Source organism: Hyla sarda, chromosome 7, assembly GCF_029499605.1.
Source record: "Hyla sarda isolate aHylSar1 chromosome 7, aHylSar1.hap1, whole genome shotgun sequence".
Lineage (NCBI taxonomy): Eukaryota > Metazoa > Chordata > Amphibia > Anura > Hylidae > Hyla > Hyla sarda.
The window spans coordinates 44,504,522-44,525,338 of NC_079195.1; the positions used below are offsets into that span (position 1 = coordinate 44,504,522).

The 20,817-nt window shown below is 46.9% G+C and overlaps 1 protein-coding gene across 9 annotated transcripts in view; it reads right to left on the bottom strand.

Moving 5' to 3' along the window:
• ADAM12 (ADAM metallopeptidase domain 12) overlaps positions 1 to 20,817 on the bottom strand; it is a 686,181-nt gene that overhangs the window by 245,311 nt on the left and 420,053 nt on the right. For all 9 annotated transcript variants that reach the window (XM_056532977.1, XM_056532982.1, XM_056532978.1 and 6 more), the window contains one exon: positions 17,926 to 17,991. In XM_056532977.1, the coding sequence (XP_056388952.1) occupies positions 17,926 to 17,991 (66 nt within the window). The remainder of the gene's footprint in view (positions 1 to 17,925; positions 17,992 to 20,817) is intronic.

Consider the following 20,817-nt stretch of genomic DNA (forward strand, 5'->3'; position numbering starts at 1 on the left):
CAAATTCGCCACTGGGGCCCTGTGCTCTTTACTGATGAAAGCAGGTTCACACTGAGCACATGTGACAGACGTGAGTTTGGAGACGCCATGGAGGACGTTCTGCTGCCTGCAACATCCTCCAGCATGACCGGTTTGGCGGTGGGTCAGTAATGGTGTGGGGTGGCATTTTTTGGGGGGCCACACACCCCTCCATGTGCTTGCCAGAGGTAAGATGAGATCCTCAGAACCCATGTTAGACCATATGCTTGTGCGATTGGCCCTGGGTTCCTCCTAATGCAAAAGACAATGCAAGACCTCATGTGGCTGGAGTGTGTCAGCAGTTCATGCAAGAGGAAGGCATTGATGCTAAGGACTGTCCTGCCCGTTCTCCAGACCTGAATCCGATTGAGCACATCTGGGACATCATGTCCCACTCCATCTACCAATGCCACGTTGCACCACAGACTGTCCAGGAGTTGGCGAATGCTTTAGTCCAGGTCTGGCATAACATCCCTCAGGAGACCATCCTCCACCTCATCAGGAGCATGCCCAGGTGTTGTAGGGAGGTCATACAGGCACGTGGAGGCCACACACACTACTGAGCCTCATTTTGACTTGTTTTAAGGACATTACATAAAGTTAGATCAGCCTGTAGTGTGGTTTTCTACTTCAATTTTGAGTGTGACTCCATATCCAGACCTCCATGGGTTGATACATTTGATTTCCATTGATCATTTTTGTGTGATTTTGTTGTCAGCACATTCAACTATGTAAAGACGGAAGTATTTAATATGATTAGTTTATTCATTCAGATCTAGGATGTGTTATTTCAGTGTTCACTTTTATTTTTTGAGCAGTGTAGTTTAAATGCTTTATTTTTGTAATTAATTGCCCCGTAAACATTTTTATTCATCCATTTTGGTTTTCTTTTATTTCTGACCATTTTATTCCCATAAGGTATATAACTCTTACAGTGAGAATTTAAGATATTTTTATAATTAGTGTCAGTATTCTTGTTTTTGAGGACATTATCCCAATTTATATTGTTATGGGCTTCTCTGATCAAACTTTGCCTTCCTAAAGTCCATTGTTTTTGTGGCCCCTCGAGAGATTCCCTTATTGAAGAACAAGTTATAATGTATTATATTATGGTCACTATTTCCTAGGTGTCCTTCTACTTGCACATTAATTACTCTATCAGGTCTGTTGGTTAATATTAAGTCCAGTAGGACGCCCCCTCTGGTCAGGCCCTGCACCATTTGGGACAGATAATTGTCTTTAGCCATATTCAGAAATCTGTTTCCTTGAGATTCACAGGACTCAGTTTCCCAGTTTATATCAGGATAGTTAAAGTCCCTTAAAGTCCCTTATTATCACTTCATTCTGATTTTCTGCTGTAACGCCGGGCGCTCCGGTCCCTGCTCCTGGACCGGAGCACTTACGGTGTGTGTCCCCAGGCAGCACTCCGGCGTCTCAGCGTGTGCGCCCCCGCTCTCTAGGGCGCACGCGCACCGGGACTCTTAGATCTAAAGGGCCAGTGCACCAGTGATTGGTCCAAAGTGGTTAATTAAGGGTTAAGGTTTGTGAGAGGCAGTGCTGTTTGGACTTAATTAGGCCTCACCTGTGCACGGCCTATAAGTATCATCTCCTCCCACAGCCTCCTGCCGTATCTTTGTTGTCATGAGCCTGGGTGAAAGCGTTCTTTGTTCCTGTGTTACCCTGCCTGTTGCCAAACCCGTTGCTACTGACTACCGCCTGAGAACCGTTGCTGCCTGCCCTGACCATTTGCTTCGTCCGACTATGCCTTTGCCTGATCCTCTTGTACCTTTCCTTATCTCAGCAGCCAGAGAGGTTGAGTCTCTACTGGGTGGAACGACCTGGGGGTTACCTGCCGCAGCAAGTCCATCCCGCTTTGCGGCGGGCTCTGGTGAAGACCAGTAACTCCTTAGACTCCGTTCCCCTGGTACGGCCCACGTCATCACCTCTCTGGCACAGCGGATCCACCACCAGCCTCCGCTACCAGCTACCAGCCCAGATCCTGACAGCAGCTTTGTTTATTTGCATTAGTAATTGATCTTCTGTCTCTTCCATTATATTTGGTGGCTTATAACAAACCCCTATCAGAATTTTTTTTTTTATCTCCATATATTTCTATCCATAATGACTCCCCATTATCGTTTCCCTCCCGTATATCCTCCTAGCAGTGCGGCCTTCAGACTGGACTTTACATAAAGACAAACTCCTCCCCCTTTCCGTTTCTGATCCTTCCTGAATAGACTATAACCCTGTATGTTGACCGCCCAGTCACAGCTATCGTCCAACCAAGTCTCTGTTATACCCACTATGTCATAATCCTCCTAAGACATCAACCACTCCAGTTCGTCAATTTTATTGATCAGACTTCTGGCATTAGTCAACATGCGATTCAAAGGTGCATGTTTTTTTCTTCCTATGAAGCCTATCCCTATTAACTATTCTAACCTCTCCCTCCTCTCCACCACCAGGTACATTCATAAGTCCCCCCTCTCTATCTACACTATCTACCCCCTCTACGTTGTAGGTTCCCTCCCCCACAGTGCCTAGTTTAACCCCTTAAGGACTGAGCCCTTTTTCACCTTAAGGACTCAGCCATTTTTTGCACATCTGACCACTGTCACTTTAAACATTAATAACTCTGGAATGCTTTTAGTTATCAATCTGATTCCGAGATAGTTTTTTCGTGACATATTCTACTTTAACATAGTGGTAAAATTTTGTGGTAACTTGCATCCTTTCTTGGTGAAAAATCCCAAAATTTGATGAAAAATTAGAAAATTTTGCATTTTTCTAACTTTGAAGCTCTCTGCTTGTAAGGAAAATGGATATTCCAAATAATTATTTTTTTTATTCACATATACAATATGTCTACTTTATGTTTGCATCATAAAATTGACGTCTTTTTTACTTTTGGAAGACACCGAAGGGCTTCAAAGTTCAGCAGCAATTTTCCAATTTTTAACAAAATTTTGAAACTCACTTTTTTTCAGGGACCAGTTCAGGTTTGAAGTGGATTTGAAGGGTCTTCATATTAGAAATACCCCATAAAAGACCCCATTATAAAAACTGCACCCCCCAAAGTATTCAAAATGACATTCAGTCAGCGTTTTAACCCTTTAGGTGTTTCACAGGAATAGCAGCAAAGTGAAGGAAAAAATTCACAATCTTCATTTTTTACACTCGCATGTTTTTGTAGACCCAATTTTTGAATTTTTGCAAGGGGTAAAAAGGAGAAAATTTTTACTTGTATTTGAAACCCAATTTCTCTCGAGTAAGCACATACCTCATATGTCTATGTTAATTGTTCGGCGGGCGCAGTAGAGGGCTCAGAAGGGAAGGAGCGACAAATGGTTTTTGGGGGGCATGTCACATTTAGGAAGCCCCTATGGTGCCAGAACAGCAAAAAAAAAAACACATGGCATACCATTTTGGAAACTAGACCCCTCGGGGAACATAACAAGGGGTAAAGTAAACCTTAATACCCCACAGGTGATTCACGACTTTTGCATATGTAAAAAAAAAAAAATTAATTTCCCTAAAATGCTTGGTTTCCCAAAAGTTTTACATTTTTAAAAAGGGTAATAGCAGAAAATACCCCCCAAAATTTGAAGCCCAATTTCTCCCGATTCAGAAAACACCCCATATGGGAGTGAAAAGTGCTCTGCTGGCGCACTACAGGTGTCACGATTCGGCAGGCTGGAGGTGGATCCTCTCTGTCAGAGAGGGTTTGGCGTGGACCGTGTCGGTGGACCGGTTCTAAGTAGCTACTGGTTTTCACCAGAGCCCGCCGCAAAGCGGGATGGTCTTGCAGCGGCGGTAGCAACCAGGTCGTATCCACCGGCAACGGCTCAACCTCTCTGACTGCTGAGATAGGCATGGTACAAGGGATAAGGCAAGAGCAAGGTCGGACGTAGCAGAAGGTCAGGGCAGGCAGCAAGGATCGTAGTCAGGGGCAACGGCAGGAGGTCTGGAACACAGGCTAGGAACACACAAGGAAAGGCTTTCTCTGGCACAAGGGCAACAAGATCCGGCCAGGGAGTGCAGGGGAAGTGAGGTATAAGTAGGGAGTGCACAGGTGGAAACTAATCAGGAAGATTGGGCCAGGCACCATCATTGGTGCACTGGCCCTTTAAATCTCAGAGAGCTGGCGCGCGCGCGCCATAGAGAGCGGAGCCGCGCGCGCCAGAGCATGACAGCCGGGGACCGGGACAGGTAAGTGACTTGGGATGCGATTCGCGAGCGGGCGCGTCCCGCTGTGCGAATCGCATCCCCGACGGCCATGTCAGTGCAGCGCTCCCGGTCAGCGGGACTGACCGGGGCGCTGCAGGGAGAGAGACGCCGTGAGCGCTCCGGGGAGGAGCGGGGACCCGGAGCGCTCGGCGTAACAGTACCCCCCCCCCTTGGGTCTCCCCCTCTTTTTGGGACCTGAAAATTCTTTAATCCGGAAGACGTCTGAGGACCCGGAGACCGGAGTGGCTTCCTCTAGGTATTTAACTTCAAAGGGTCCAAGGTAACGTGGTCCCAGATAAAAACTGGGGACACGGAAGCGGATATACTTGGCGGAGAGCCACACAAAAACAGGAGGAGCTCTTCTCTTTTTTCCGGCAAGCTTCTTCACCCGGGATGAGGCTAGTATGAGGAATTTTAGAGTCTTTTTCCAAATGGTGGCGAAGCCCCGGGAAACCACATCAACAGCGGGCACACAAGAAGGCGTGGGGGTGGGGAGGGAGGGAAGAGGGTCAAGCTTGGCACGGGGCAGAGTGTTAACAGGACGGGGGCTGTGAGGAGGAGACACAGCATAGTCCAGATAGGCCTTGGGGAGACCAGGTAAAGGGGGAGACACAGAGGTTTGACTGACGGGACTGGGAGCAGATGTGAGGCATTTTCTGTGGCAAAAAGCACCCCAGCTCATGATCTCCCCGGTGGTCCAGACAAGGGTAGAGGAGTGGCGTTGGAGCCATGGCAGACCGAGGAGGACTTCAGAGGAGCATTTGGGCAAAACAAAAAGTTCCATGCTCAAAAGCAGGGGTTCTGTGCGGTAACGCACAGTGCAGTATAGAAGTAAATCTTCTTTCTTTCTGCGGCGAGTCCTCTCTTCAGGGGTCAGGCGAGACCGATCCACTTGCATAGCCTCCTCGGTGGGAGGCACAGGGGTGGATTGCAAAGGATACTGTGAGAGAGGTGCTCCGAGCGGTGTGGCACATGGCAGGGCCTTGCCAGGCAGGAGACCACGGCAGAGTCTAGAGTCCCCATCAAATTTGTCCGGCAGGGACAAGCAGGGGTTAGGAGCGGCCGGTCGCTGCGGAGGAGTTGCAGGAGCCGGCGGAGGAGATGGTTGTTGCTGTTGCAGCTGCTGTGTCTGAGACTGAAGTTGCTGTATCTGCGGCAGCAGCTGCTGTATCTGTGACTGAAGTTGCTGTGTCACGGTGGTCAAGTATGCCAGCTGGTGATTTCGTTGGGTGATCATTAGGGATTGCTGGGCAATCACCGTGGAAATGTCGGCAAGACTTGACAGCGGAACCTCAGCGGAATCCATGGCCGGATCTACTGTCACGATTCGGCAGGCTGGAGGTGGATCCTCTGTGTCAGAGAGGGTTTGGCGAGGACCGTGTCGGTGGACCGGTTCTAAGTAGCTACTGGTTTTCACCAGAGCCCGCCGCAAAGCGGGATGGTCTTGCAGCGGCGGTAGCAACCAGGTCGTATCCACCGGCAACGGCTCAACCTCTCTGACTGCTGAGATAGGCATTGTACAAGGGATAAGGCAAGAGCAAGGTCGGACGTAGCAGAAGGTCAGGGCAGGCAGCAAGGATCGTAGTCAGGGGCAACGGCAGGAGGTCTGGAACACAGGCTAGGAACACACAAGGAAAGGCTTTCTCTGGCACAAGGGCAACAAGATCCGGCCAGGGAGTGCAGGGGAAGTGAGGTATAAGTAGGGAGTGCACAGGTGGAAACTAATCAGGAAGATTGGGCCAGGCACCATCATTGGTGCACTGGCCCTTTAAATCTCAGAGAGCTGGCGCGCGCGCGCCCTAGAGAGCGGAGCCGCGCGCGCCAGAGCATGACAGCCGGGGACCGGGACAGGTAAGTGACTTGGGATGCGATTCGCGAGCGGGCGCGTCCCGCTGTGCGAATCGCATCCCCGACGGCCATGTCAGTGCAGCGCTCCCGGTCAGCGGGACTGACCGGGGCGCTGCAGGGAGAGAGACGCCGTGAGCGCTCCGGGGAGGAGCGGGGACCCGGAGCGCTCGGCGTAACAACAGGTCTCAGAAGAGAAGGAGTCACATTTGGCTTTTTTGAAGGAAATTTTGCTCTGGGGCATGCCGCATTTAAGAAGCCCCTATGGTGCCAGGACAGCAAAAAAAACGACATGGCATACCATTTTGGAAACTAGACCCCTTGGGGAACGTAACAAGGGGTAAAGTGAACCTTAATACCCCACAGGGGTTTCACAACTTTTGCATATGTAAAAAAAAATAAAAATTACATAAAATGCTTGGTTTCCCAAAAAATTTACATTTTTACAAAGGGTAATAGCAGAAAATACCCCCCAAAATTTGAAGCCCAATTTCTCCCGATTCAGAAAACGCCCCATATGGGGGTAAAAGTGCTCTGCTGGCGCACTACAGGTCTCAGAAGAGAAGGAGTCACATTTGGCTTTTTGAAAGCAAATTTTGCTCTGGGGGCATGCCGCATTTAGGAAGCCCCTATGGTGCCAGAACAGCAAAAAATAAATAAATACATGGCATACCATTTTGGAAACTAGACCCCTCGGAGAACGTAACACGGGGTTAAGTGAACCTTAATACCCCACAGGTGTTTCACGACTTTTGCATATGTAAAAAAAAGAAAATTTTTACCTAAAATGCCTCTTTTCCCAAAAATTTTACATTTTTAAAAAGGGTAAAAGCAGAAAATACCCCCCAAAATTTGTAACACAATTTCTCCCGAGTACGGCGATACCCCATATGTGACCCTAAACTGTTGCCTTGAAATACGACAGGGCTCCAAAGTGAGAGCGCCATGCGCATTTGAGGCCTAAATTAGGGACTTGCATAGGGGTGGACATAGGGGTATTCTACGCCAGTGATTCCCAAACAGGGTGCCTCCAGCTGTTGTAAAACTCCCAGCATGCCTAGACAGTCAGTGGCTATCTGGCAATACTGGGAGTAGTTGTTTTGCAACAGCTGGAGGCTCCGTTTTGGAAACAGTGGCGTACCAGACGTTTTCATTTTTATTGGGGAGGGGGGCTGTGTAGGGGTATGTGTATATGTAGTGTTTTTTACTTTTTATTTTATTGTGTGTTAGTGTAGTGTAGTGTTTTTAGGGTACAGTCACACGGGCGGGGGTTCACAGTAGTTTCATGCTGGCAGTTTGAGCTGCGGCAGAAAATTTGCCGCAGCTCAAACTTGCAGCCGGATACTTACTGTAATCCTCCGCCCATGTGAGTGTACCCTGTACGTTCACATTGGGGGGGGGACCTCCAGCTGTTGCAAAACTACAACTCTCAGCATGTTCGGTCTATCAGTGCATGCTGGGAGTTGTAGTTTTGCAACCGCTGGAGGCCCCGTTTTGGAAACAGTGGCGTACCAGACGTTTTTCATTTTTATTGGGGAGGAGAGGGGGGTTGTATAGGGGCATGTGTATACGTAGTGTTTTTTTACTTTTTATTGTGTGTTAGTGTAGTGTTTTTAGGGTACAGTTGCACGGGCGGGGGGTTCACAGTAGTTTCTCGCTGGCAGTTTGAGCTGCGGCATAAAATTTGCCACAACTCAAACTTGCAGCCGGATACTTGCTGTAATCCTCCGCCCATGTGAGTGTACCCTGTACGTTCACATTGGGGGGGGGGGAGAAACATCCAGCTGTTGCAAAACTACAACTCCCAGCATGTACGGTCTATCAGTGCATGCTGGGAGTTGTAGTTTTGCAACAGCTGGAGGCACACTGGTTGTGAAACACCGAGTTTGGTAACAAACTCAGTGTTTTGCAACCAGTGTGCCTTCAGCTGTTGCAAAATCTACAACCCCCAGCATGTACGGACAGCGAAAGGGCATGCTGGGTCTTGTAGTTATGCAACAGCTGGAGGCATACTACTTTGGCTGGGGATGCTGGGGACTGTAGTTACGCAACAGCTGGAGACACACTGGTTTGCTACATAACTCAGTGTGCCTTCAGCTGTTGCAAAACTCCCAGCAGTCACCAACAGCCAACGGGCATGCTGGGAGTTGTAGTTATGCAACCAGCAGATTCACTACTACAACTCCCAGCATGCACTTTAGCTGTTTGTGCAAGCTGGGAGTTGTAGTTACACAACAGCTGAAGGTACACTTTTCCATAGAAAAAATGTGCCTCCAGCTGTTGCAAAACTACAAGTCCCAGCATGCCCATAAGGGCATGCTGGGAGTTGTGGTGGTCTGCCTCCTGCTGTTGCATAACTACAGCTCCCAGCATGCCCTTTTTGCATGCTGGGAGCTGTTGCTAAGCAACAGCAGGAGGCTGTCACTCACCTTCAACGATCCTCGCCGCACAGGTCAGTCCCTCGTCGTCGCCGCCGCGGCCGTCGCTCCTGGGGCCCCGATCCCAACATTGACGCCGGGGATCGGGGTCCCCAGCACCAGGGGTGCACGTCCCGCACCCGCTCACGTCCTCCGGAAGAGGGGCGGAGCGGGTTGCGGGAGTGACACCCGCAGCAGGCGCCCTGATTGGTCGGCCGGTAATCCGGCCGACCAATCAGGGCGATCGTGAGGTGGCACCAGTGCCACCTCACCCCTGCAGGCTCTGGCTGTTCGGGGCCGTCGGAGACCCGATTGACCCGGAATCTGCCGCAGATCGCTGGACTGAATTGTCCAGAGATCTGCGGCCATCGCCGACATGGGGGGGCATAATGACCCCCCTGGGCGATATGCCCCGATGCCTGCTGAACGATTTCAGCAGGCATCGGGCACCGGCTCCCCTCCAGCTAGCGGTGGGGGGCTGGGATTTGACAGGACGTACTCAAACGTCCTGAGTCCTTAAGGACTCGGAAAAGGGTCCGTTTGAGTACGTCCTGCGTCCTTAAGGGGTTAAACACTCCTCCACCCTTCTAGCCATCTTCTCCCCAAGCACAGCTGCACCCTCCCCATTGAGGTGCAGCCCGTCCCTATGGTAGAGCCGGTAACCGACAGCGAAGTCGGCCCAGTTCTCTGTGATCCCAAACCCCTCCTTCCTACACCAGTTTCTGAGCCACTTGTTTACCTCCCTAATCTCCCCCTGCCTCTCTGGTGTGGCTTGTGGTACAGATCATATTTCAGAAAATATTATCTTGGAGGTCCTTGCCTTAAGCTTGCGGCCTAAGTCCCTGAAATCATTTTTAAGGACACCCAACCTACCTCTTACTTTGTCATTGGTGTCAATATGTACCATGACTGCTGGGTCCTCTCCAGCCCCACCCAGCAACTTGTCAACCCGATCTGCGATGTCCCAAACTCGAGAAACCAGGAAGACAACACACTGGTTTTTGTGACAGATCGCCCTGTCTGTCCCCCTAATAATTGAGTCCCCCACTACGAGTACCTGTCTGGCCTGCCCTGCACTCCTCCCTCCCTCCTTACTGGAGCAGACACCCCCCTGGCAGTCAGAGGCAGAGTCCTGCTGCAGTACTTCTAACTCTGAAATGGCATCCCCCTCATCTGGCAACCGGGAAAACTTGTTGGGGTGTGCCAGATCAGGACTAGCCTTCCTGACACTTTTCCCTCTACCCCATTTTCTAACTGTAACCCAGCTACAGTAGCTTCCTGACTGTCCTGCACCTCTGTGCCACTATCCTCCCCCACCTCTACCCCAGAGAGTACTTGCTCTCCAGGTTTTCAATGCATCTCAGTGTTGCCAGTTGCTCCTCTAGATCCAGGATCTGGGCTTCCAAATGAACAACTCGCACACATCTCGCACAACAATATGCACCCTCAAACTGCTGTTTAAGGATTTCATACATTGAGCAAGATGCACACTGGACTGCCTTTTCCAACATGGAGGCCATACTAGATTTGGGGATTGCAAAAATTAAGTGACCAAGAGGGTTACACTTCTTTTAGCCAGTAAGGATTAGTTGTAAAAGTGCTCTGCTTCATTTTAGGATCTGCTGAGCTTCAGGTCAAGACAAGTCGTTAAAGTATGTGAAAGGGCCAGAGTAGGTGAGAGGTCCCCTGTGGCCAGCACCCTGCTACCTGGCATTGTAGAGCATCCAGTGAGCCATACATTTTAGGAGGTTCTGTAGGGGTTTAGCAAACTCCTCAAACTAACTAATAGGTTTCTCCATGTTGAAAACAGTAGGGCTTAAAGTATTGCTAACAGGATGGCCAGCAGCAAGACAGAGTTAAACTAAAAGCACAATCCCATTGCCCAAGACATTGAAAACTCACATGCTCAGACAAACCATCCTGGAAGTCCCACAGACTTCAATGATACTTTAAAATGGGACATTCACCAATCCGTCTGATCACATGATTTTCAGTGCAAGTCTTGGGCAATGGGTTTGTGCTTTTAGTTGAAAAGGTACCTGTCACCATCAATGAAATTTAATATAATATAGATTAGCCTATTTGAATTACTTTTGTCATATACTTCTTTATAAAATTTTGTTACTTTATGTGTTAAATTACCCCTAAAATTGGGCCACCAGGAGTCCTTTTTCTGGTCCTGCCCGCAGTCCTGCTAGTAGAATGTCATGAAATGCGGGTGAGACCTCAGCTCAGCACAGTCTATAGAGTGTAAAGAGCTGAATATTTGAGCTCCCTTTCTCTTTGAGCTGAGCTAGACTGTAGAGCAGCGGAACTCAACTGGCGGACCGCGGACCAGAACCGGACCGTGGCCATCAGTCATCCGGACCACCTGCCGGATCTCCGCTTATTCATTTGTAGCGGTGTCCTTAAGACACCGATACAAATGAATAGCCATGGCCCGGAGCAAGGGAACGCTGTGTCTCTGCCTGCCCGCACTTCTCCTATGATGCAGGCAACGCGATTAGCACTGCCTGCATCATCTGCTCTGGCCAGGCCTGACAAGAAGAGGCCATAGCAGCAGAGCAGCGCCGGACCTGGGATGGAGTGCCAAACCTCTCAGGTAAAAATTTGTGTTCCCCTACCTGTGACTTTCCAGTTGTTGTAGCGTTATAGCTCCCATCATGACCTTCTGTCTGTGCATGATGGGAGTTATAGTTTGGAACAGCTTGAGAGTTGCAGTGGCAAAGTTCATGTGGAGGCACAGTGGCATCATTAATTCTGGGGGACAGTGGCATCATTAATTCTGAGGGCACAGTGGCATCATTATTTCTGAGGGCACAGTGGCATCATTAATTCTGTGGACACAGTGGCATCATTCATTGTGGGGGCACAGTGACATCATTCATTGTGGGGGCACAGTGGCATCATTAATTCTTAGGGCACAGTGGCATCATTAATTCTGTGGGCACAGTGGCATCATTCATTGTGGGGGCACAGTGACATCATTCATTGTGGGGGCACAGTGGCATCATTAATTCTTGGGGCACAGTGGCATCATTAATTCTGTGGGCACAGTGGCATCATTCATTGTGGGGGCACAGTGGCATCATTAATTCTGTGAGCACAGTGGCATCATTAATTCTGTGGGCACAGTGGCATCATTCATTGTGGGGGGCACAGTGGCATTATTCATTGTGGGGGCACAGTGGCATAATTCATTGTGCGGGCACAGTGGCGTTATCTATTGTGGGGGCACAGTAGTGTCATTCATTGTTTTAAGGGACACAGAGGTACAATTAGTCAGTACAGGGCACAGTGTTTGTTGAAAATGTATTTGGGGGCAAAGCGTGTGGCAGTAATATACCAGAAGCATAGTATGTGGCAGTAATATACCAGGGGCCCAGTGTGTGGCAGTATTATATTCAGGGGATGCAGTGTGTGGCAGAATTATTTTCAGGGGCACAGTGGGTGGCAGTGCTATATTCAGGGGTACAGTGTGTGGCAGTATTATACCAGGGGTACAGTGTGGCAGTTTTAAATTCAGTGGCACAGTGTGTGGCAGTATTATTTTCAGGGGTAAAGTGTGTGGCAGTAATATACCAGGGGCCCAGTGTGTGTCAGTATTATATTCAGGGGGTGCAGTGTGTGGCAGAATTATATTCAGAGGGCACAGTGTGAGGCAGTATTATATTCAGGGGGTGCAGTGTGTGGCAGAATTATATTCAGGGGGTACAGTGTGTGGCAGTATTATATTCAGGGGGTACAGTATGTGGCAGTATTATATTCAGAGGGTAAAGTATGTGGCAGTAATATACCAGGGGCCCAGTGTGTGACAGTAATATACCAGGGGCCCAGTGTGTGGCATTATTATATTCAGAGGGCATAGTGTGCTGCAGTATAATATTCAGAGGGTACAGTGTGCGGCAGTATTATATTCAGGGGTGAAGTGTGTGGCAGTATTCAGGTCATACATCCTCCACACTTCAGTACCTCATTTGGTATTTCCTTCATGTCACTGAGGCTGCTAGGTGTGAACCAGGCCTTAGTGTTCAGCTCGGACCTTTACCGGATGGCAGACCTGAATAAGCGGACACTCACTAAAAATAGTTGAGTACCCCTGCTGTAGAGCAAGGTTTCTCAACCATGGTGCTTCCAGCTATTGCAAAGCTACAACTCCTAGCAAGCCTTAACAACCAAAGGCTGGGAGGTTTGCAACAGCTGAAGGCACCCTGGTTGGCAAACACTGCTGTAGAGTCCCGATGCTTTCAATGCATGGTGCTAAATATTGTGCTAAACATTATGCTGGATATTTCTGCTCCCTTTTGCAGCTGCTGGGCAGAGCTCAGAGACTGTGGAGTTCAGTTAGAGTTCAGAGCTGAGGGGGAGTGTGTGCGGTCTCAGCCAATCACAGCTCATCTCACAGTGAACTGCTCTTGGCTGTATGTTCAGAGCAGCAATAGCAGGCAGAGAGAGCAGAAATTCTCCCCTGCAGGGCTTCAGATGACGTCACGTCTGATCGGTAACGCCCCTTCCCAGTCTATGAAGCTGATTGAGACTGAGCAGAATATACAGCACAATGTCAAGATAGAAAACTAAATAAATAATAAAAATAAAAACAGCTGGTGGTTTATTATGGTCGGGATAGTGAACTAGGAGGATTACAAAATTTTTCAAGATCATGACAGGTACTGTTTAAATGTATCCTGCCACCGGCCATCCTGATAGTAACACTTTAAAGGGGTACTCCGGTGGAAAACTTTTTTTTTTTTTTAAATGAACTTAGTACTTTTTAGCAGCTGTATGCTACAGAGAAAATTCTTTACTTTTTGAATTTCTTTTTTGTGTTGTCCACAGTGCTCTCTGCTGACACCTCTGTCTGTGTCAGGAACTGTGCAGAGCAGCGTAGGTTTGCTATGGGGATTTTCTCCTACTCTGGACAGTTCCCGATACGGGCATCAGGTGTCAGCAGAGAGCACCGTGGACAAGACAAAAAAAGAAATTAAAAAAATAAACATTTTCCTCTGTAGCAAACAGCTGCTAAAAAGTACCGAAAGGATTACGATTTTTTAATAGAAGTCATTTACAAATCTGTTTAACTTTTTGGCAGCAGTTTATAAAAAAAAAAGTTTTCCACCGGAGTACCCCTTTAACTATAGGATTTTCATACTGTCTTTTGCAAAACTTCTCTCACGCGCATACATGTTCTAATAGCAGGGAGAAGAAAGGAAAGACAAAAGGAATGCCTCCATAAAAAGGAAAAAGGAGTATATCCAAAACTAGGCATTGGTCTTAAAGGGGTACTCCGGCGTAAAACATCTTATCCCCTATCCTTTGGATAGGGGATAAGATGTCCGATCACGGGGGTCCCAACGGGACCCCCGTGATCGGACATCTTATCCCCTACCCAAAGGATAGGGGATAAGATGTTTTACGCCAAAGTACCCCTTTAAGGCGCCTCGCTGTAAATATGGTGCTGAATTAACTCTATTTATCTCTCTCTTATCCTGCTGGGAAATTCTTCAGTACAATTTCCAGTTTCATGGAGCCACCTGGGCCAACACCGCCTTCTGTTCTCTACACAAAAGAGATTTGCATTCGGCACTTCTTGTCAGAACACAGGACTTGGCAGCAAAGCTCTAGCAATTGTATTCAACTTTATATTCATAAGATGTACATCACATAGAAAATGCAATTACATTGTTGTTATACTTTTATACATTATTGATTTTTCTCTCCTGTGTGGAGAAGACAAATATGACAGGTTGATTATGTTCACTGTCTAAAAAATGCCTAAGTTGCCATTCTTTGTAAGTCTAATGAGGTATCTAAATTTATCATATTACACATACAGACCCATATATCAGAGCTTTGTGTAGTCAAAAACTATGCAAAACAAGCCGTCGCGCAATTTGGGGAAAAGCTGTGAACTCAAACGTCTGCTGTGAAAGTGTTATCTGTATAGTCATATTTATAAATGTTAAAAAACGGAAGTTGAGTTATACACTATTATGCTTTAAAGGGGTACTCCGCCCCTAGACATCTTATCCCCTAGCCAAAGGTAGGTGATCACGGGGCACCGAGTGAACTTTGCTTCAAGCTGGATGACTGGCGATGCAGGGCGGATGCTCGTGACGTCACAGCCATGCCCCCTCAATGCAAGTCTATGTGAGGGGGCGTGACGGCTGCCACGCCCCCTCCTATAGACTTGCATTGAGGGGGTGTGTCCGTGATGTCACAACCAGGGCATGGTCGTGATGTCACGAGCCTCCGGCGCTGCAACCAACGCTCTAAACGAACGTCGGGTCCAGCAGGCAGATCGCGGGGGTCCCACCACTGGATAGGGGATAAGATGTCTAGGGGTGGAGTACCCCTTTAAAGAGGTTTTCTGGGACTTTATATATTAGCATAATCTTAGGAAAGCCCATCAATATCTGATCGGTACGGGTAAGACATCCAGCACCCCCACCAAGCTGTTGGCTAGAGCTTTGGAGCTCGCATGCATGGTGAAACAGAGCAGAAAACAGACAGCTCCATACATTCCATAGTGGCCATGCTGGGTTACTGCAGCTTAGCTCCCATTGAAGTAAATGAGAGCTTAGTTGCATGGCCACTACACAATGTATGGGGCTGCCTGCTTCTGGCTCTGTTCGTTGTGTATGTGGGTGCCAAGAATCGGTTAAAAAGTTCATTAACAGGAGTGCTGGGTGTCGCACCACTACCAATCCGATATTGATGGGCTATCCTGAGAATAGGTCATAAATAAAAAGTCCTGGACAATCCCTTTAAACTCCATTCACAAACATTGAAATACAAAAGCTTGGCTGAAATCCCATGAACACTGCAATGTATTATGAGAAATGTCATTTTTTTACTTTAAAGTGCCTGCTATAGAGAATGCTCTGTACAGACACCAAACCATAAGCCAGATGCATTGAAGTCACGCAACACGATAGCTAATAAGAGATCGGCAGAATATCAAAGCTTTGGACATAACTACATAAGAACTAATGGGGTAATCCAATATTTCCAGAATTTTTTGCACATTCTTATGGACAACTCTACATGTCTGATTGCCGATACTTCAAACACTAACGTGTGGCAGTCTTTTAAGATGTAGCCGACCTTTCATGGCTGGTATACTGTACAGGGTCAAACTGGTCCACCACAGTACCAGAAGACCCTCTGGCGGGCCCAAGCTGTTACATAATAATGTATTCCTCATACGGGGCCTCAAAGGTCTAGCAGAAGAATACTTTATTCTGAGTTGACCTTAAAGTATACCTGTTGCCAACAAAAAAATGTAGATAATACCATTATATGTATATTTGCAGTATACATTGATTAAAGAATGTGTATATTTTGGGGTGAAAAAATGCTGTTCCTGCAGCTATTGCCTGTGTGTCTCTATGAGGAGACAAAATACAGGAAGTGAGCCTCAGTGTACAGAGCCCTGCTTGTCCTCAGTGTACAGAGCCCTGCTTGTCCTCAGTGTACAGAGCCCTGCTTGTCCTTAGTGTGCAGAGCCCTGCTTTTCCTCAGTGTACAGAGCCCTGCTTGCCCTCAGTGTACAGAGCCCTGCTTGTCCTCAGTGTACAGAGCCCTGCTTGTCCTCAGTGTACAGAGCCCTGCTTGTCCTCAATGCACAGAGCCCCGCTTGTCCTCAGTGTATAGAGCCCTGCATGTCCTCAGTGTACAGAGCCCCGCTTGTCCTCAGTGTAAAGAGCCCCGCTTTTCATCAGTGTACAGAGCCCCACTTGTCCTCAGTGTACAGAGCCCTGCTTGTCCTCAATGCATAGAGCCCCGCTTGTCCTCAGTGTGCAGAGCCCTGCTTGTCCTCAAAGTAAAGAGCCCCGCTTTTCCTCAGTGTACAGAGCCCTGCTTGTCCTCAGTGTATAGAGCCCTGCTTGTCCTCAGTGTACAGAGCCCTGCTTGTCCTCAGTGTATAGAGCCCTGCTTGTCCTCAGTGTACAGAGCCCTGCTTGTCCTCAGTGTACAGGGCCCTGCTTGTCCTCAGTGTACAGGGCCCTGCTTGTCCTCAGTGTACAGAGCCCTGCTTCTCCTCAGTGTACAGAGCCCTGCTTGTCCTCAGTGTACAGGGCCCTGCTTGTCCTCAGTGTACAGGGCCCTGCTTGTCCTCAGTGTACAGAGCCCTGCTTGTCCTCAGTGTAAAGAGCCCTGCTTGTCCTCAGTGTACAGAGCCCTGCTTGTCCTCAGTGTACAGAGCCATGCTTGTCCTCAGTGTACAGAGCCCTGCTTGTCCTCAGTGTACAGAGCCCTGCTTGTCCACCCACACTTCCTGTATTTGGACTCCTCATAGAGACACATAAACAATAGCTGTAGAGACAAAAATATACACGTTTTTTAACCAATGTATAACTAATATACATATAATGGTATTATCTACATTATATAAAAAGTTTTTGTTGACCTCAAGTACACGTTAAAACCACTTACCAGATATCATATTAAAGGGGTTATACAGATAAGTGTATACAGGGTGTGATACAGATAAGTGTACTGTACTGAGTGCATTGCCGTACACTACAGTAATGTACCTATAGAAGCAGGGAATTTGGCAATACACAGACTTCATTATTATTGATAATTTGCCTATGTTTAAGAGCTGTGGAAATTAGACATTGTTTGACCCATCCAGATGGTGTCTGTCATTTCTACATTGGGGCAAAAAAGATCCAGCTCATGAGGTTGCAGTCCAAAAAGTATCAAAAAATGTTTAATAAAGCAAGCAGATGTACAATCAGTACAAAAGATCCATAAAAAGTGACTGAGGCGTTTTACATCTGTATGCTTTAAAGGGGTAATCACTGGCCAAATGTTCTGAACACTCTTTTTGTGCTGTGGGGGTTGGCCACGCCCCTCGTGACGTCACATACATGCCCCCTCAATGCAAGTCTATGGGAGGAAGCGTGACAGTCGTCACGCCCCCTCCCATAGACTTTCATTGAAGGGACGTGTCCGTGACGGCACGAGGGGCGTGGCTGATCCCTGCAGCGCGAAACATTTAGTTCCAAACGCTGGCCAGTGGAATACCCCTTTAATAAAAAAAATGTTGACATTTTTTGTACTGCAACCTCATGAGTCGGATCTTCTTTGCCTTTCTGGATTCTTTCGCTGTGCTCCGGGTTCCTGAGCTCCGAGGCGGGGATCAGCATTACATATGCAGGTGTGGTGGGCTGAAGAGCTGTGCCTTTCTTGTATCATTTCTACACTGGTTGATCAGCATCATATATGGGTTGTATTACTGTCCTAGGCTCAAGGGGGCAACAATGAGCCCCAATGCAAAATCTGTAACAGTCCCGCATCTAACCTTTACCATTGCTAAAATTAGTGTTTTGTTATATGGGACGTTGGGGGCAATATAGCACAGGGACATTGGGAGCAATATAGACAAAGGAAAAAAGTTCTAATTTTTTACCTCGCGATTGTCCGCCACAATAACAAGCTCCACATACTTGGTGATCTTCGAAGTATCTCGCTTGTGCTGCCAAAACAGAAGTTTAGTAGAATTGTTAGAAACCATCGGAATTCCTTTTGTAAGCTATAGCTGCATGATCTAATCCACTGTCTTACAATTTTGCCATACACAACTTCAGTTCAAGAAAGTGATAAACTGTAGTTATGCAATAAGGTAAGGATGCAGCTGAAGAATAGAGAAACGCATCATCTCAAGCAAAATGATGATGTCATGCTCCTTACAAAGTGTAGTTTGAGTACATGCTCAACCAACTGTGATAGCACAAGCGATTGAAGAATACTTTATAATATATCTTATAAGAGCAAAATACCTCTTTCTCTACTTATCAGGCTCCTTTCCTTCCACCCACCTAGATTTACCATTCGCTCCGAAAAACTGCTTAAAGGGGTACTCTACCCCTAAACATCTTATCCCCTATCCAAAGAAGATCTTGGCTGTGGCACCCCAGTCACCGGGTGCACAGAACGAGCAACGCTCCGTGCCGAATGACTGGCAATGCGGGGCGGAGGCTAGTGACATCACTGTCACGCCCCTTGTGATGTCACAGTTACGCCCCCTCAATGCAAGTCTATGTGAGGGGGCGTGACATCCGTGACATCACAGCCCCATCCATGGACTTGCATTGAGGGGGCATGGCGATGACTTCACAAGGGGCGTGGTCATGATGTTAGGAGCCTCCAGCACTGCACCCGATGCTCTAAACGAACAGCGGGTGGAACAGGGGACCCCTGCGATCTGACATCTTATCCCCTATCCTTTGGATAAGATGTCTAGTGGTGGAGTACCCCTTTAAAACTGTCTTGAAACAGATAATCTCACTAAAAAATTGGGTTAAAGGTCCTGTAGAGTTCTATGAAAAAAAGAAGGGGAAAGGCTGGAGAAAGACAGAAGCAGAGAGAAAGACACACACACACACACACACACACACACACACACTCAGAGGCTGCAGCAGCTTGTAGTTAGTCTTATATTTCACCATGGTGCTGGATCCACAGCTTACACTGCTCAGTACAGCTATATAACATCCTCCATGATACTGCTGCTTCTGAGGGTGTGCGATAGGTATAAAGGAGAGCAGGATCCCCTCTTCAGTGTGTAAGCAGTATATAAGGACATTATATTGGCTAGTCTACACCCACTAGCACAACAACACTAGGCACAACAACAAATTACACCAGACACCTACAGAGAGAAGAAGTTATATAATAACCAGAAATAGTGCTGCTCCTAATTTGCTGAGTATATGCCATGTATCATACTCATTATGTGTTTGAAACACTTTCACTTTTCATTGGACAGGTTTAGTAAATCTCCCCCAATTGTTCCCTAAAATTTTAGAATGCATAAACTTCCGATAAGCATGACGATGTGCCCAGTTTATGCCAATTGCTCATGATATATGATCAATTTGGTTCATTTTTTACACTGTTCTATTACTTTACACCACTACTTTACGCAAATATTTTGTGCCAAAATTGCAGTGCATGTTATTGGATTTCAAACCACACCCCTTCCCTTTAAGTCACACCCCTTTGTTCATAAGCAAAACTTCTGGTAGAGCAAGGTGCATTAAATGTCTGCAACAAGAATTATGTAAAATTTAGGTCAGAAATCTTTTTACAAAGACAGTTTTAGTGTTTTTGTTACTTATATTGCTTGAATGAATATCAAATATTGATGTCCACATATCTTAAAAAATAAAGGTGCATCCAAAAACTAAAGTACTATCCTAAAAACTAAAAAAAGGTGCATCCTAAAAACTAAAGTACCATCATTTCTCGCTCGCCTTTAAATGTGCCTTAAATTAAGATTGTGCCAAAGAGACACTTGTGTAATGAAACAAGGAAGGATTGCTTATGAAATTCTGCATTTACCATCTTCAAAAGCTGGAACAGATGATAATAAATCTTTCCAATGTTATTTTTTTGTCTTCTGCAAATATCCACGGCAATAATCTTGTTTTTCTTAAAGGTTTTTTTTCAGAATTTGCAGCCATCTATATGATTGATACTTTAAATGTTCTGCTATTTATTTTCAATGGCTCCTTCTACAAATCACTTTATTGTTCCAGACCGGCGTCAATATTTTTACAGATTCGCACGGCCCACCCTGTCGCCGGCCGGGGAATGTTGAAAAGTTTTTGGGAGACATAAAGGGGCAAATTTCTCAATGTGTCAAGAGATAAGTGATGTAAGGAAGTGGGGAAAACTCCTCTCGGTAACTATATGTGCAGAAATCAAGGGCTTCAATCCAAAATCGGTAAGGGCGAATTCACATGTGACAGATCTGTGGCAGAAATGTCTGGGAATGAAAATCAACTCCTTTCATCTGAATGGGTTTATTTTGGCGGCAAGCGCATGAGTTTCTGTAAGCCTATTCCGAAGAATGGAACAGTTGTTGGAATGTATGAATTCATCCTAAAAGGACATTTACCAACAATATGTCATTTATAATACAAGTGTCTTCTTATTTTGTTGAGGTGCCTATGGGTCCCCTCAGGTACCAAGGTCTAGAGTGGCTGATATCTCTGCACTCTAATATACTGTAGAGACTGCTGACTTTTCTGCTTCTCAATAAGATAACTTTGAAAAAGTTTAGAAAACTCCATGTCGCACAATCACTATTTTATCACCGAGCTCTGAGAATCTTAAATATATATTAAAAGCCTGTAAAGTGTACCTGTACTTTGATGACAAGGTGATTTTAGGCTCTTACTACTATTATTAAGCCCTTATGAATCCCCTCTATGGTGCACAGCTATTTCACATTTGCTCCAGGGCTGGACTGTACTAGCAGTACTATGACCTGGACTTCCTTTCCCTTACCTTTCAA